The sequence below is a fragment of the Belonocnema kinseyi genome, chromosome 6 (assembly GCF_010883055.1).
Source record: "Belonocnema kinseyi isolate 2016_QV_RU_SX_M_011 chromosome 6, B_treatae_v1, whole genome shotgun sequence".
NCBI lineage: Eukaryota > Metazoa > Arthropoda > Insecta > Hymenoptera > Cynipidae > Belonocnema > Belonocnema kinseyi.
In genome coordinates this window covers 110,938,407-110,956,878 of record NC_046662.1, presented here as the reverse complement: position 1 = coordinate 110,956,878, position 18,472 = coordinate 110,938,407, and the positions used below count along the sequence as shown (strand labels likewise).

The 18,472-nt window shown below is 35.1% G+C and overlaps 1 protein-coding gene and 1 long non-coding RNA gene across 3 annotated transcripts in view; one reads left to right on the top strand and one right to left on the bottom strand.

Annotated features, from left to right (window-relative positions):
- LOC117174308 overlaps window positions 1–12,782 on the top strand; it is a 94,494-nt gene extending 81,712 nt beyond the window's left edge. The window contains exon 8 of one of the 2 annotated variants that reach the window (XR_004467291.1): window positions 12,406–12,424. Coding sequence is in view for 1 of the 2 variants with exons in the window: in XM_033363294.1 (XP_033219185.1) it covers window positions 12,406–12,455 (50 nt within the window). In the remaining variant the exon portion in view is untranslated. Of the gene's footprint in view, window positions 1–12,405 lie in introns of both variants that reach the window. The other variant, XM_033363294.1, reaches the window with a different exon arrangement.
- Window positions 5,768–15,363, bottom strand: LOC117174309. Its single transcript, XR_004467293.1, has 3 exons — window positions 15,263–15,363; window positions 14,816–15,154; window positions 5,768–5,924 (listed from the first exon to the last, which is right to left on the bottom strand). It is a non-coding gene; the product is annotated as an uncharacterized LOC117174309 (long non-coding RNA).
- Between the last annotated feature and the right edge of the window lie 3,109 nt (window positions 15,364–18,472).

Genomic DNA, 18,472 nt, shown 5'->3' with positions numbered 1-18,472 from the left:
CGTATGGGTGTGAAGATGAAGGTGGAAAGTTAAGGTATTTTAGAACGATCCGTTTGCAGATAGATGAAGTGAGATGAATGCACGAGGAAGGAAGGTATATGAGTTGGTTCAAAAAAATGGCATGGAGAATGAGAAGGCAGAAGGAAACGAGAGAATAAGAGAGTCAAGGTTTAACAGGAACTATGTGTGGATTATGCCAAGGAAGAGCGCAATGTTTGTGTGAGAAAGGAGAGAAAGGGAGTTAGGAACTTATAGTGAGAATGAGATTTCGTTCGCATGGAGAATTATACTAGGTTCTTGCTAGGTATATGATAGAAAACATAAGATAATAATGACTTGAACAAATTTGTGAAAAATAAAAAAAGACATTATAATGGGTGGTAAGCCCCTTGTGAATTTCTTTAAACACGGTCTTTATGTCGATATTAAGGCTCTTATGAATAATATAGACATTCGTCCAGAATTAAGCCAACACATTAAATGTATATATAATAAATTCAGCAGCAGCTATGTACTTATCCGAAAACAGTGTCAAAAATGATGTTTCACGTCTGACCAAACATTTTTTGGTACTAATTAATAAATTGTCACGTATTCTGGGTCTTGCACTAGATATTTTACTTCCAACTGAAAATAATGAGAATACATCATGAGCGCTTCGGGCTATAAATACAGCAGTAAGAAGTAAAAGGTTCAATCTATTTCTAATTGTGGAAAGCTTCATGTCGTGAATACAAATAGAGTGGAAAAGATTAAATAAAACCTCAAGTAGAAAAATAAAAAAGCTTGTTGCGGTAAAGAGAAAAAAGGCTGCAAAATATAACAGAAAGACAATAAAAACTAAAAATAAACGGACAGAAACAAGAAATTAACAAATTAACAATATTTTTGGTATATAATAAGAGTAAAAATATTGTTTCAACATTCTCATTCCTGCAAGTGCTTAAAATCATACCTAGATCTTTTTTCACTGCCTCTCTCACTGATTACGTGCCCATATAATTTGTTGTTCCTGGCCACGCCGATGAATATCTTGACCTAGAACATACTATGCTTAGTCTTCGAGTAAAACTAGTGGCTCCTGCAAGAGTAGCCGCAAATACTGCCCAGCTAGATGGAGTAGAACCAGTAGAGAATCTTATGTTTTCACTTTTCAATCAGGTGAAAGTACATTTCAATCAAAAAGTAATATCATTTCCTAGTAACTCTTTTGCACATCGAGCATACATCGAGACTTTACTTAATTACGGACCAGCTGCCAAAAACATGCGTCTTACAACGACTCAGTGATATAATGATACTGCTAGAAAAATTGATGTTTTTGATACTAATAAGGGTTTAAAAGCTCGGCAGAAATGTTTCACTGCTGATAAATATATTGACTCTTCTTGCATACGTTCAAGCTCTCTCTCAAGGTACTGCGAAGTATCTTATTACGCGTGTCGAGGTAATAGCGTGGGCAATACCCTCCGGTGTTCACGCTAATAGTCTTAAAAATGTTTTCCTTGGTCAATTACAAAAAAAAATAATAATATTTGAATTTTCGAGGAATATGGTATATAACGGCAATGGTAACAAAAACCCTTTCAATTTCCAAAATTTTTAAATCAATCATCTATCATTTTATCTTGATGGTAATCAGATACCTTCGAAACCTCTGCAACCATACTTCAATACAGAAGAATTGTATGTCGAAGCATATATCACACTATTTATCGAAAGTAATATTTATTTTCTAAACGAAGGAAATAGTATTGGTAGCCAACAATATCTCAACGCTAATTGCTTATTTGCCTTTGATCTCACAACCGATCTCTCTGCAAATTGCTATTCTCACTGGAATCTTGTAAAACATGGAAGTCTCATAATTGCAGTGCGATTTGAAGAGGCACTCATTAGCAAAATCAGTTGTCTAGTATATACAGAGTATGATAATGTTTTGGAAATAGACTCGTCTAGCCAGGTTATAGCGGATTGGGGGTACATTTCTATTCAGGAGAAAACCTCTTGTTTGTAAACTTCAGTGTCTAATTGCTCGTCACTGTAGTAAAAACTCTCTCCTGCTGTAAAACATTATGAAAATAAGCATGGTGGATTACGTGATTGATATACCTGAAGAAGTAGTTGTAGTTACTCTAGATCGCTACTTTATAGCTCATTGGATTGCTTCTCCGCCTTTAGCTTTTACCGATCTCACAAGCCCATCTCAGCGACAAAATAAGTGGCTCAGTTGTAAACATTATGGCATTGAATGGTTTGAAGGTGATGTATCAATGAATTTCCTTCACGTAAATCTATGTGACATGGCCATAACAGCTACACTAATATACACTCGAGGACATAGGAAGGCTCTTTTGCTGCAAAAGATTACAAGTAGACTGGCTTTCTTAGATACGTTTTGCTTTCATCACAGGGTAAAAAGAGACAAACAATTTATGTGCTCTCTTAATAATGCACTCAGGCTGAAGTTTTGGATTGAGAAGGAACGCTTAGATGAAGTACTTTCATTCTCATACAAAAAATAGCAACCTGCAATACGCGCCCAGCCATATCATCTAAAATCGCCGAACGCAACCTTTCATACAGCTCATAAGATTTAGGTGGGGATAATGAAGAATTGTCGAAACCAGAAAATATGATATCTTCACACAAGTATGAACAGCATCCAGATACTGCAAGTACTTCAACTCACGAAAGCGACAGTCGGTGTATTTTCAAGTGATCAGATTTGCAAACGGTGGACATAACCAGCTGCGGTTGTTGCTAAAACCGATGGACATAAGCAGCCTGGTACTCATTGGGTCGCCATGTACGTCGGAAGCAACGGACGGACTACCTACTTTGAAAGCTACGGGGTACCGCCTTTTTTACCTGATCATTTTTTTTTCGTTGAAATTGATCCTTTTACAGCTGGGATACAAAAAGATGACGAAGTGCGACTTGAGCTGCATTCGTTTAATTATCTTCAGATGTTATCATTCTAATACTGGAACGTCGAGAATTATTGTAAGATCTAACTGTTGTAAAACATTATTATATCGTCAAGTATTTGTATGTGTAAAATACTGCGACATACGTTCTTTGAGTGTCCGATTAAAGCGTTCGACTACGGCTGCTTTAACGTTAGGATCCCGCGTTACTCGAAATCTTATGCCAATATCAGCCAGATAATTTTAGAAAAGAGTTCCTAAAATTTCCATTCCTTTATCTGATTTTAAGCAGAAAGGTTTACGATGATTACTTCTCTGTAAAAGAGGTTCAAAACCACTTTTACCTCCAGTGCAGTTTTATTTCGAATTGTCTCAACCCAGGCGAACTTACTTAAAATATCAATAACTACTAAGAGATATCGGAAATTATCATCATTAGTAGGCACACTTTGCATGGCAATTAAATCAAATTCCTAAACCACATCGAAATTGGAAACTGTATAATGCGCTGTTCGAAATTTTTGTCTAATAGGCCGGCTTAAAATGAATGCGTTCTGTGATTTTGACCAATCAAGTACATGCGTGCAAGATACTTTGCAACACCCAGCACGAGTTAATTTTTCTGCATCACTGTATGAAGCAGGATGACCTAGATTGTATTATATTTTTTCAAGCAGCCTCATTTTAGAAAAAAACACTGCCAATTAGTCAGCATTCAAAACCCTTATTGACTCATCTTTTGACGACTACTTCTTCTAACTTTACTGCGACTCCTTTCACGAATAAAATTATTAGAAATCGCTAGGGTCTTATTATCGCCTGCTTCATCCTCAGCAGTTTCATCGTCAGTTATAAGAGATTTTTTGTTTAAGAGTGATCGGCTGTTGCTTTCTCGCTGTATTTGCTTATTACGGTATCAATATTCATGATTTTTCACAAACGCTTGGGGTGTGCCAAGCTCTTAAAGAATACAGGCAAAGTGACTTCTACCAGGGGGTTGGCACTTTTTCTATACTTTAATGCATCAATAACCAATTCTGTTATGTTTGAATATTTAATTCGTTTACCGTCCATAATCACTAAGCCATATTTATCCCATTTTATTCTGACGGAAAACTCGAACTTTGTTAGATCATTATCTGTATTTTCTGTATAATCCTATTTCTCAGCTGGAAATTTTCTATTTTTAGCTCATGGTACGGAAAAGGTAAAAATAGGATTCGACTCAGTTCAGAATCTTATCTAACAAGATTGCTCCCACGTGTCTGTGTGTTTGCACCAGGTATCGATGGTATAATCGGCAAATAATAATTATTATTGTTATGTAAAGATGTGTCATTTATCGTTTGCATTTGTTAATTTATTTTATATACTTGCTGGGGATATTCAATGCACACTCAGAAATACATTTTATGAGCTTTACATCAGATGTTTTTAGTATTGCCTGTCGTTGATCCGGATGTAGATGACGAAGGGCATATAAAGCTATGACAATCTTCTTACCAATTGACTTTCAAACTGTCGACTTCAACGCAAATGTTTACTGGAACTTTACAATCACTATGTTTACTCTTTATATCCTTCACTGGTCCTTCACCATGTCCTTGGTGGAAAAGATTTTGAGAAATTAAAATTACGCTGAGATTTGTGTGATCATGGGGATAATCAGAAGACTGTGGTAATCGTTCACAAAAATCGATCTCTAGGAAATTATGCGATCTATTTTTGTACTGCACATTCCATTTAGATTTCGAAGACAGTTTTGCCACAACCTGTTGGCCCACAAATTAGTGACGTGAGTGGATGCATCCAGCATATGTGCATGTTAGGTAATGATACATTATCAGTTAATAATGTAGTTTATTTACGATAATGAATATTTACTCTGCTGGAAGCGATCTTAATTGGATCTTGGTTATCTAAAAAACTTATTAGTGCCTTGCTTATCCTATTTCGATTAGATTATTTCTCGCGATGTCAGGGTTTTGTGGTGATATCCCTAACCCCGCATGTTATCTATCAGCTTATTTATTTGACATGCCTTCCCGCTTTCACACACCTAAAGTTCAGTTTATAAGAGCGTGCTTTCTCCACACGCCCCAACTCGGTCGTCGTCCATGCCTTCGCCACAGATAGTTTTCAAGTTATATTCAGGAATTGGTCGCAGCATAGAAAAGGTGGTGGGTGAAATTATGCTATTCAAATTACAAGCATACATTTATTTATTTAATAATTATTTTATGATTGCGCATAATTAATCGGAATATATTTTTTACATTCTCATCAAAGAAGGTATTAGATTTGTTTTTTAGCGATAATGAAAAAAATTATTCTGTAAATAAATTACTTATATAAAAATGTTTTATTAATACAATATACGAGGAATTTTATAATAAAATTTTTTACTAATCACAAGAACATCTAACACATACTGGTCACAATACATCACTGGTCCGCCTGATGATTGAAAGATCATTTCTGAAAGCACAAAAGTAAATGTTCTCGTTATTAACATAGAGAAATCTACGCAATAAAAATAGAATTAAAATAGTGTACCTACATATTTCTCATTTAAATATGAGATTCTTCTAAATCAAAAAAGTAGGAATGAGAGAGATATTTCATTTTTAGACCTTTTTAAGTACAATAAATAAATTCTAAGAGGGGAATTTGTTTTGAATTATTTATTTTTCTATGTGACCAAAGAGGCAGCCTTAATCATACATTTTCAAACGTGCCTGTGCTGTTGTGTACGAGGCTATAATGACATCAGTAATAGACGAAGGAGCTACAGCCTCGTTTTTATACATGCAAGATTTGTTTTTTAGCGATAATGAAAAAAATTATTCTGTAAATAAATTACTTATATAAAAATGTTTTATTAATACAATATACGAGGAATTGTATAATAACATTTTTTACTAATCACAAGAACATCTAACACATACTGGTCACAATACATCACTGGTCCGCCTAATGATTGAAAGATCATTTCTGAAAGCACAAAAGTAAACGTTCTCGTTATTAACATAGAGAAATCTACGCAATAAAAATAGAATTAAAACAGTGTACCTACATATTTCTCATTTAAATATGAGATTCTTCTAAATCAAAAAAGTAGAAATGAGAGAGATATTTCATTTTTAGACCTTTTTAAGTACAATAAATAAATTCTAAGAGGGAAATTTGTTTTGAATTATTTATTTTTCTATGTGACCAAAGGGGCAGCCTTAATCATACATTTTCAAACGTGCCTGTGCTGTTGTGTACGAGGCTATAATGACATCAGTAATAGAGGAAGGGGCTACAGCCTCGTTTTTATACATGCAAGATGCATAAATATTCTCCTGGCCTACTATCAAGATATTAATAAGAATTGTATCTTGACTCTTAATAATATCCTTAAAAGCTTTTTGGGTATCAAGTATTTCAGGTTTTGGCATATTTTGACTTTGTGCGAATTTTCCTTAGAAAGAATTTAAACAGAGCTTAGCCAATGATCATAGAACAGGCTTTTTTCTTTCAGGATCGAGCTGAATTCCTTGTAAATCGAAATTTTTTTTTATATGCTTTTTTATGCTCATCAATGCTACAGTCAGCAAGTTACCCATTGGTCTGATGTTCCAGCTAAAGAAACCTATCAATATATTCTACAAAAAGCCTGCCAATTTTTGAGATCCGTTCATACTGAGTTCTCTCATATTGCCAAATCTCAAAAATTGACGTGATTTTGTATTCATTTTCGACACCCACTTTAAGCTGATCGGAAACTGATCAGAAATCTTGTACGCAGTAGTTTGTGGCCCTAACTATGCATACCGATGCTCCTCCTGTGCTGCGCTTCAGTTAGTAGGCGTTAGGAACTGTTCAAAGTAGGTGCAGGGTCACTCAGACCCTGGTGTGTGGAAATGGCGATTTTGCCAGAACATTATTTTTACATAAAAAGTTCAAGACAGTGTCATTAAATGCACCACAATGCACAAATTGCTATCATGTTGGATGATGGTGCGGCCTTGCTTAGTTCTTGAGGTGTGCTCCGATTGATCTCGCTTTATTCTTGCTATAAATTTTTTATTAGGCAATTTTGAAATTTCTATTTTACCACAATTGTAGTATTTGTGTTCTGAATGCGGTGTATATATTGAGTTTTGTCATTTTTGGGCTCCCTTGTGCTTAAAGTACTGTTTTCTAGTTTCAAAGTTCAACAGCTCTTGTGAATCTAATTAATATACGTATATATAACGATGGGTGCTTGTTCTGAATGCAATAAAACAATCTCGAGAGGATCGCCGGGCGCTGTTTCCTGCAAAAAATGCGGTGTCTTTAGCCACTTGACGTGCGTCAGGGATCAGGTAGCTAACCCTTCAATTAAAACAGTTCCTCCTGCCCCTTTCACTGTTGCGACACTGCCGCGTAGATAGATTGAGGCCATACACAGTGCGGTAATACAAGCATAGAGAGGAGCGGCGGCTCATGCGCAGGAACAGTTGAGAAACCTTTTCAAGGAATTTAAAACCAAGCAGCATGAGTGCATTTCCAAGATTAATACTGCGGTCCAGAAAATAAAGGCATATGTTTCTGAGAATGCTCGCAAAATCAATCTGCTTGAAAATTCAACTACAAGTAACACGGGAGACGTCTCTAAGATTAAAACGGAGAAAAACTCGCTGGAATTGAAGCTCGCTTCTCTTGAAGCTTCCTTCAATTACCAGGAGCAAGCTGCGTTGCAATCAACCCGTGAGATTCATAGGTTACCTGTTAAGCAGAATGAAGATCTTCCATCGGTCCTCAAATCGGTTGCCAAGACACTTAACGCTCCCTTTGCTAAAGATGACATTCTCAATGTTTATCGCATTCGTAAATCACCAACATCTAATCCACTACTTGCACCTATCTTAGTTGCTAAATTTAGTAAACCGTTATTAAGGGATAAGTTCATCGAACAGAGGAAAAAAGTACGAGACTTCTCTACGACCAATCTTGGCAGGCCAGATAATGAGAAAAGTCTAATTTTCATTTGTGAGGCTTTGACACCTTTTAACTGAAGGATCTATACTTCTGCATTGAAGTTAAGGAGACAAAAGAAGATCAAATATCTTTAGATTGCAGAAGGGAAGATCTTTTGTCAGAAGGATGATGGCACGCCTATGATTCAACTATCACTGCTTTAACACATAGAACGATTCCAATAGCAATTACGTTATCAACGGAATGGCTACGCACACAATAGTGTGATATCATTACTGTTTGGTTATTTTAACTTCGTTGGTAAATATGTATGTTCAATTTTTTTAAGTTTTTCACACCTTGTAAATATGTATCTTCAGAGAGCAATCTTTATCCCATATTTAAACTCGTAGTAGCTTTAAATCTTTATCTTGGTCTTTTTGAGAACTATTGTATATTATTAGACTTACTTGTTGCAGACATGGTTTATTGTCCCGCTAGTATCTTTATTAGTCTTATTCATTATTGATTATTGATTTTATCATTTGAATTGTAATCTCTTAGTTTGGGGTGTGTTGATAATGGTTCTCTGTTTCAGTCAATTTTTCTGCGTGCTGCATGAGCTTTCTATTTTTGAATTATTTTTCTATAAATGGTTTCTCTTAATATATCCATAGACACCTTAAACACTTGTCGTGTGAACGCCCAGTCTCTCTTGGCACATTTTATAGAATTCAAGCATTTTTTCAGTAAATGTTCCTACCATATAATAGCTGTCTCTGAGTCATGGTTAACGCCTAATATACCTTCTAGTCTCGTGACAATTGACAACTTTTCGCTCTTTCCATGAGACAGGGACGAGAGAAAGGGTTATGGGTTTGTCTTTTTTTGCATAATAGTCTGTGAGGAACTGTTGTTAGTGTGAGTCCAGTGGCTACGTATCCCACGACCGAATTTATATTTGTTGAAGTAAGATCAACTTCTGATAGTGCTTTAGTGAGAATAGTTTATAAACCACCCAATGCCTCCTATGGCACGGAGCTTGAAACGGTGCTTTTTTCACCTATCCCTAACTTTACTAGCATTGTCCTTACGGGAGATTTTAACACTAACTTCAATCTCACTTCAAATTATTAGAAATATCTAACATCGTTACTGTACTCTTCAGGGCTCTCGATTCTACCTTATGATTTTACTCACCATACTGATCGCTCCAGTACACGCCTTGACTTAATGATTGTAGATGATATTGATAAGGTTGTCTCCTACGAAAAACACGCTATTCCGTTTCTCCCTAACCATGACTTGATTAATATTACATTTAAATTTTCCTACAGTACAAATACAAAAGCAAACCAAAGACTGGTGCGAAATCTCTCTAAAATTGACGAACATTCATTCTACGAACATTTAATGACGTACGATTGGGGAAAAATATTACTAGATACAGATATAAATAGTAAAATCGACGCTCTCACTAACTACCTAGTCACCGCATTCAACAAGTTTTCTCCACTACATGTTCCTAAAAACTTCAGTAAAGCTGCCCCCTGGATCACATCCGAAATTAAAAATCTGATGAGGGAATGGGATGGCAAACGCCGACTTGCAAAAAAAACCCAAAGCAGTACAATACTAACTCAATATCGTAAACTCAGGAACTTAGTTCAAACTAAGATTAGAGATGCGTTCAATCAATACAATTATAATGAGATTGCACATAGAGACGAAAAAGAGGACATTTGGCATCTCCTTAGACGTCTACACCTAACCCCTCCCAAGCACAAATCTATTGATAGTAATTTTTCGCCTGAGGACCTTTTTAAGACTTTTTTTACATTCCCCGTCCCAGACTTAACACCATCATTTTCCACTATCCTTCTTAATTCGACATTTAATGACTGACTTTTTTTTCGACACTTCAAATCAAATCGAATGCCACTGGAACTGATGGTATATCAATCAAAATGATTAAACTTGCACTTCCAATTATATTTCTTATTATGTTGTATATTTATAATGCTTTCCTTCAGGTCGGTATCTTCCCAGACATCTGGAAAAAGGCTGTTATTTGCCCAGTTCCCAAAATTTCAAAACCTTATTCTCTAAAAAACTTCCGGACAATTTCTCTTTTATGTGCACTGTCTAAACGACTTGAAAAAATTTTTCACATGCAATTCTCCAAATTTCTAGACAAATCTAAGGCCATTGACCCGTTGCAATCAATTTTCCAGGCGAAACATAGAACTCTTACCGTCTTACTTAAATTAACGACGGATCTCAACTTAGCAATGGATAATAGGGAGATCACGATTGTTGTCTTGTTTGATTTTTCAAAGGCTTTTGATATGGTTAACCATAATTTACTTCTACATAAGTTAAAATCTTTCAAAATGTCAAACTCTGTCATCAAATAGTTTACATCATATTTTAATAATCGATCTCACAGAATTATTAATAGTAGTGGTCGGCTTGCTGACTGTTCGGAAGTCAATTGTGAGGTTCCTCAGGGCTCCATTCTGGCACCCTTCCTTTTCAATTTGTTCAACTCTGAGCTTGAAAGTGAACTTCAACATTGCAGCTACCACAAATATGCTGACAAATATGCTGACTCAGGCAATTGTTGTTGGACTCACTTCTTCTCCGTCGCTTGTAACTCTGGCATCATTTTCGCCCCTTCGAATCGAGAATCGCACTATAGCTGTTTCGGAAGTGGTTAAAGATCTAGGATATTTCCTTAACCGTATCTTGTCTTGGAAGGAACATGTACAAAGTATCTCGAGGAAAACATACAGTATTCTACATCAACTTTATAGGAATAAGGACTCTTTACCTCCCTCCACCCAGATACTTTTGATTAAGAGTTTAATCTTGCCTTATTTTGACTACGGTTGTTTAGTATATGATGATTTGACCGATGATTTAAATTTAAAGCTCGAGCGTGCGTTAAATGCCTGTGTCCGTTTTATTTACAATTTGCCTAAATACGAACAAAAAACTCCGTACAGACTTAAGGCTGGTCTGTTTAATGTTTTTTTTTAATATTTGTACAATACCTTGAACCCAACTCTTGAAATTACTCATTAGTAATCTCTCATATTTCATTCTCGAATATTACAACTTCAAAAATCCTTATTTTTTCATACCTTATGTAGATTTTTGTTTCTCATTCACACAGTTTTTCCCTATTTATGTTTACTTGAACATGCACATGAGCTACTAATTAATTACTCAATCTTACTTAATATAAAATAATCTCATGCCTAATTAGATGCGTATTATTAGGTTCACTACTTACATTTATTTATTTTATTTAGTTTATGTACTCAATTATAAGACTAATCAAGTACTGTACCGATCAGTACTTGCACATATTTGTAATGACCTTGTATTATCCTGTTCCTTAGAGGGCTATTTAGCCCTAGGAACTTTTTAAAATGAATAAAAAAACGAATCATATAGCAAGTACATTTTAATTAAAATATACAATTTTTCAAATAATTTTTGTAAAACATTAATTTTTTTTCACGTTAACCATAGAAATGAACGCCTTTTTACACTTCAAAAACCACCTCCGTCAACTTGCAAAATAACTACATTTTTTGTAAGAAACACTGGAGGAGAATTTTTTTCCTGGTAGTACCACTAAACGAAAATACAAACCTAAATTTTTAGCGGAAAATATTAAAAATATAAAATTTACATTTTTTAAAATAATTTCACTTTCAAAAAAAAGTTTTTTAGGAATTTTTTCGATGTTTTAATATTTCTAACAAGACTTTTGCAAACTACGAAGATTAATTCTACAACGTTTGAAAAATATCTGAGAATTTTTTTAAGTTGAGCGGATGAGTAGTCTGACAATGATATACGGCGGAAAAGTGCACATGGTCTCTAAGAACCACAGTGTGCTCCATGATTGAAAAAATAGTTGGGGGCTCCGAGGGTTAAATCATTATCTGGACCAGTTAATACCTTGCACTCATCACGAATATAAACTTTCGGTTGGCCTAAGGGGAATTTAACATATTTTGAAATGAACGGATATTATGAGCGAACGTCCAAATAAGATATTTTCATGTTGTCTCTTGCCTAATAATAGGAAAATGTTTTTCCTTTTCTTTCCTCATAGAAAGCATCACGAGGATTAAGAGTAATGTGCAATAAAAGAGTATGATCTTTCAGAAAATCTTCCAATTCAGTGTCTCTGGATTTTAATCTATCAAAGTCACACTCCAACATCTTAACTACTTTATGTCCTTTTTCAAAGCCGTTCAGTTTGTGCATTTTTTAGCTTGAAATGGTCACTCATGGTTTCAGAGTTTTTACTATTATCTATTCGTTTATGACAATTAGATTTATTGCGACAAGGGCATTCGTGCCAGTAACAACCATGGAATTATTACCCGATTTTTTTTATTTCTGATCTCGTCCTCATAATATCCATAAACTAGCACGCCTTCAGGTAAAAGAAATTCTAAAGCGAGACCAGCATGAATTATTTCTAATTCTAACTTACGCTTTACAGACAAAAGCCATTCGATAGCATTTTTGGGTTGTTTATTGGCTCATCTGTAGGCCCCACTTGGTATGACACCTATTGTGTCACACTTTTGATCATTTTTTCTCAAAACTGCGGAGGAAGGTGATGCAATGGTTACACTTTCTACAAAAGGATCAAAATTGGTCACCTTAATAAACACTGCTCGAAAAGCTGGACAAGCAGTACGGAGAATATCAACATCGTTTATGCAGTAATTTATAATTTCATTAAAAAATTAACAATGTAATTTTTCTTACTTAATTCTTCATACCACTTGTATAATTCTCTTCTTCCCTCTAAGGATATTGTATCAGGGGAGTAAAAATGTTCTACGGGTAATTTACCTATATATGTCTTACTTTGTGGTGTATTCAATAAATGCGGAAAAGTAATGACTCGTCACCTTCGACTTTTTAACATTGCTGTGTTTTTTGAAAATCGTAGAAGATGTAAGCCACCTTTTTAGCTTTCGACTGTGCTTTTTATTATTTTTAATTTCTAGGGGTGTCATAAAACAAAAATGACTGATCGAACAAAGTTTCTTGAACGTTATGCAATAAGAGATACCAAACTTATGCATCTCCTCTTTCTTGATTTTAGCAGAGTTAAGTAGTTTTGAATAACCATTGTAGATTTGTAATACTGAACAAATACTCTTGTCGGTGCAGTGTGAATTAGTAAGCAGATTCTTCCTAGAACACTCGGCTCAATAAAAGTACCACCGACAGTCCCCACATTTAATTTTTTTTTTAATAACATTAGCATTGCCCTTGCAAGACGGTGCGCTGTACCAAACGGAACATTGCATTGTGCACATGAGATCAGTTTTTCTAAAGAATGCTCTATTAAATGGTATGGACAACTCCTTTGCTGCTCAGTCCGCGATTAAATTAAAAATAGCATTGTAATAAAACATTTATACGAGGTGTGTTCAAAAAGTAAGGTGACTTTTCAATTTTCGCGGGCTACGTACATTCAAGTTTTAAATTTTTTGTTTTGTTGTGTTGGTCCACTTGTCACGATCATATGTTCACAGTTTTGACTATATAGCTAATTTTGTTTTTCAGGCAGAGGCGTAAAAGGTTAGAAGGGTTTGGTGTGCTCGGCGATTTTCTTCTTTCGAAAAAAACGGAGCAAAGAGTTTGCATTCAATTTTGTGTGAAAAATGGAATCCAGTGCTCTAAAACTCTTGAAATGTTGACAGTTGCATACGGTGAGTCTATTTTGAGTAAAAAAAATGTATATAAGTGGTACAAGCTGTTCCAAGAAGGCCGAGAGGATGTCGAAGACGAACCTCGCCCTGGACGTCCCAGCACGTCAACAACAGATGAAAACGTTCAAGCAGTGGAAGAAATGGTGTTGAAAAATCACCGAATTACCATCAGAGAAGTTGTTGAAGATGTTGGCATATCGGTTGGCTCATGCCATGCTATCTTTTCGGACGTTTTGGGCATGAGACGTGTGCCAGCGAAATTTGTTCCAAAACTGCTTAATTTTTATCAAAAGATCCATCGCATGACCATCGCTCAGGAGATGTTGAATGAAGTCAATAATGATCCTGATTTTCTCAAAAGGGTTATAACTGGGTATGAATCGTGGGTGTATGGTTATGACGTCGAAACTAAAGCCCAATCGTCTCAGTGGAAGCATCCTGAGTCTCCAAGACCGAAAAAAGCACGTCAAGTTTGGTCAAATGTGAAGGTTTTGCTCACTGTCTTCTTTGATTACCGTGGCGTAGTGCATCAGGAATTCTTATCACAAGGTCGTACGGTCAGTAAGGAGTATTACCTTAAAGTTATGAACCGTTTGCGAGAGGCCATACGCAAAAAACGTCCGGAACTTTGGAAAAACAATTCGTGGCTTTTGCATCACGATAAAGCACCTGCTCATTCATCGTTGCTTGTGAAAGATAAGCTTTTGAGCTACTTTTATCTAAGCTTTAAGCTTGTCTCTATCACTTATACTTCAATACTCTTTTTTAAATTTTGGTTTTCTCGATCGGACTGATGATTCGTATTTCCGATTCCAATTAAAATGACCTGCGGTAGGCATGTGTTATTTTAATTTGCTATAGTATAAATAGAATTTTTAAAGATCTTACTAACAAGTTTTACGCGACCTTTTCCTACTGGTATGCACACCCGTATATGTTTTACAACAACCGTGTCGTCAATATTAAAACTTATGTCACTTTAAACAACTGATTCTACCAACTGCCACAAGTCTTCGAAATGTGAATATTTAAGTGGTAAAAAAGATTTTCAAGCAACTCCATTCCCAAACCAATCTGAAACTAACACAGTAGCTATTGAATTCGTGTCCTCGTACGACGAGACGATATAATTATATAATTGTAAAACGGCTAATTCTAATCAAAGAACAGGATTATTCTCACCTGGAGGTAAAATTTTGAAAGTCAATTTCCGCACGTTTGTATTGAATTTTCGTTGTATTTACGTTGAGCTAGACATCTTCCGTAGGTATAGACGGGGCTGCAAAGTCCCGCGCTGTATCAACAGGACTACTCTTCATAGCTCTTGACGAGCCGATTCTTCTGTTCTTTCTGTACCTCTTGAAGAACTTTTTTTTTTTAAATTTCTTCTGTGCTTTTCTAGTTTGTATTTTTCACTTCTTATACTCGGTTTTTTTCATCGGATAATATTTAACCCCTTATTCTGTCAAATTTCATAGCATTGGCCTCCAGACACTCTGGATTTTTATCTTGGAATCATATCTTCAACAAAAAACGAAGGAAAAAATTAACTTACACATATTTTCTTCTAATGTATACTTTATAAAACAATGTTATGAGTAAAAATTTAAAAGACTTTTAATTACTAACAACCGTGTGGATTCTATCAATTGTAGAGTTTTTCTTTCTTTGCATGCTTAGATATTTCCTTAACATTATAAGTAGAGGTTTATCGTCCTTTCTGCTTATGACTGCTTGAACAACTCCATGAAGCCGACCTGGAGAGTCACATTTTCTGATTTAAAACTCTATCGCGCCCTGTACAAAAATCCTTAAATTTGAAAAAATTACTAGATTAAATTTTTTGCTATTTCTTTTGCTTTCCAATTTGCTATGAATCGCTTTTGTAAAATCAACCCTTGTTTTAAAAAGCAATCCCCTGTGTTGCAAAAACATATTTAAAAAAATAAACTAACTGTCAAAAATTAAGTTTCTCAAAGCTCTGTAGGCTTTGAGGTACACATTCTCATCATGACACTCGCGCTGCGCGCTCAATTTCTGACAGCCATTTGTAAACAGGTTTTGCTGAATCTTTTTTTTCCCATAACTTTCGTTGTTTTTCCAACCTTTATTTATTTTTTTATTTTCAATGTTATTTTTCAAAAATAAAACAAAAGGTGCATGTCCAATAAAGAAGTGATATTTAACAAAATTGTAGATCTTTTCTGTTATAACAATTTTTGTTGATTCATCTTTTTTCGTATCCTACATAGTTTGACCACAAAATGGAATTTTTAATTTTTCATTATTATTTGTGCAATCAAAATTTGAATTTTCGATTTTCCAAGAAAATCCAAAAATTCGTTGTGATAATCTGGTAGGGATTTCAAAAAGCAATGTTTTTCTTCTATTGACTTTTTTATATCGTGCGTTTCTTGGCCTAAAAGTTTGCTTTTCGGTTTATTTAAAGAATTTTGAAAATGCTATAATTCTTGAAATTTTCATTTTATTGAAAAAAAGTCATTGAAATGAATTGTTTGTCCTTTATAATACTACAAATATCCGTCCATAGAAATTTCAAATTCAGAAAAAAGTGATCTCAAAAATTTTCAAAGTGCGCTCACTTTTTGAATTTTTATTAAAAATGACTGGTTAACGAAATCGTCCTTTCTTTTCGGGTCTAAAAAAGTGCGCCAAAGATGGATTCGATCTGTTCATTCATTCGAAAGTTATCGTGTTTACGGACGGACGGACACAGACAGACGCCATCGTGAAAACTTGATTTTTGGATTCCGGGCGTCTCGAAACGTGGAGATTCGTTAAAAAACTGAGATGTCAAATTTCGGAAAATTCTAATACTTTCTCAATCATAAATGATGAGAATGTAAAAAAAATTCTGCATGAGACAAGTGACTATGCTGCCCTTATGGATTTTGAGCAGCTGAATCCAAATCTGGTCTCAGAATTTCTCCTACTAGAAATTTCTCCTGCTAGATGCAAAAAGTAGGGAAAAGTTGAGGGATTTCTGGTCACACAGGCCATACAAAAAATGTGTCTGCACGAGACAAGTCACTAAGCTATGCTTATGGATTTTGAGCCGCTGGCTCCAAATCTTGTCTCAGAATTGATTTTACGCGTCTCTGTTTTCCCCCAAATTCGGAAAATAAGAAAACCCTAGTGATAACTTTCACATTATTTTGATAATACCAATATACGCGAAAATATGCACATCGATATTATATTCTTGAGTGCAACGACTTGTAGAGACTTAATTTGTACACAGAAATCCATTAGTGTGCCTTCTATTTCCCCTAGCTTGAGTAATTCTAGGGAAATTAAAGGGCTTTCTCAGATTATATAGATTTACACGGTAGAAAATAACAAAAACTTAATATCCTTTACAGTTTTGCGTGCGAAATCAGTCACTTGTCCCGTGCAGACTTTTTTTTGGTGGGCCTGTGTGACTAGAAATTCCCTAAGCGTTTACGTTTTTTCTGCATCTAGGGGAAAACTGGGACGTGTAAGAGTAATTCTGAGGCCAGATTTGGATTCAGCGGCTCAAAATCCATAAGGGTAGTATAATCACTTGTTTCGTGCAGGCAGATTTTTTTATGCTATGTATGACCAGCAAATCCCTCGGCTTTTCCCTACTTTTCGCATCTAGGGATAAAATGGAAAAAGCTCGAAAAATGTAGTCGTCAAATTCATATTGAGAGCGCAAAACTGCAGAGGAAATAGCATTTTTCTTATTTATAAATTCTCATCATTTATGATTAAGAAAGTATTAGAATTATCCGAAAGTGGACACCACTGTTTTTCAGCGGATCTCCACGTTTCGAAAGCCCCTGAATCCAAAAATCAAGTTTTTAAGATGGCTTCTGTTTGGCTGTCCGTCCGGTCGTCCGTAAACACAATAAATCTCGAAAAAATGAACGAATCAAATCCATATTTAGCATACTTTTTTTAGGTCCTAAAAGAAAGGTCAAGTTCGTTAACCAGCCATTTTTGATAAAAATTCAAAAATTGAGCGCATTTTGAAAATGTTTGAGACCACTTTTTTCTGATTTTGAAAATTCTATGTATCGATATTTATAGTATTAAACAGGACCACCAATTAATCCTAATGACTTTTTTTGATAAAAAGAAAATTCTCAGAGTTATAGCATTTAAAAAATTTTTTTAATAATCCGAAAATCAAAATTTTAAGCAAAAAAACGCAGGATATGAGAAAATTCAAGAAAAACATTGCTTTTTGAAAGCCCTACAAGATTATCATAAAATTTTTTGGATTTTATGGAAAATTGAAAATTCAAATTTTGATTGCACAAAAAATAATGAAAAATAAAAAACTCCATTTTGTGGTGAAACTACGTAGGATACTAAAAAAGATGAATTTACTAAAATTTTTATCCCAAAAGAGATCTACAAAAGGCCTACAGAGCTGTGAGAAACTTAATCTTTGCCCATACTTAATTAAGTAGAAAATTCAGAATAGCAAGACGCATCAAAATACTGTCATCTAAAAGACATCTTTTTGATAAAGTTTTATTCAAGCATTACAAATGCAAAGAATAAATATCCGAGCGCGAAGCGCGAGGTAATCTATTATCGAGCGCGAAGCGCGTGATTTAACCGTCGCGCGGCTTTGGCGCGCGATGAGACTGTACCCGCAAAGCGGGCAGATTTTATGCTTTCTAAGTCAGTATAAAATGCGCAAGACCTTCAATTTTCGTAGATTTATCCTAGCTAGGGGAAACGGTGAACATGCTGTTATTATCAAACTAATGTCCAGAATAACCCAAGATTGCCCCCTATTTTCTGCATCTAGCGGAAAAATGATACTTGTACGACAAATTCTGA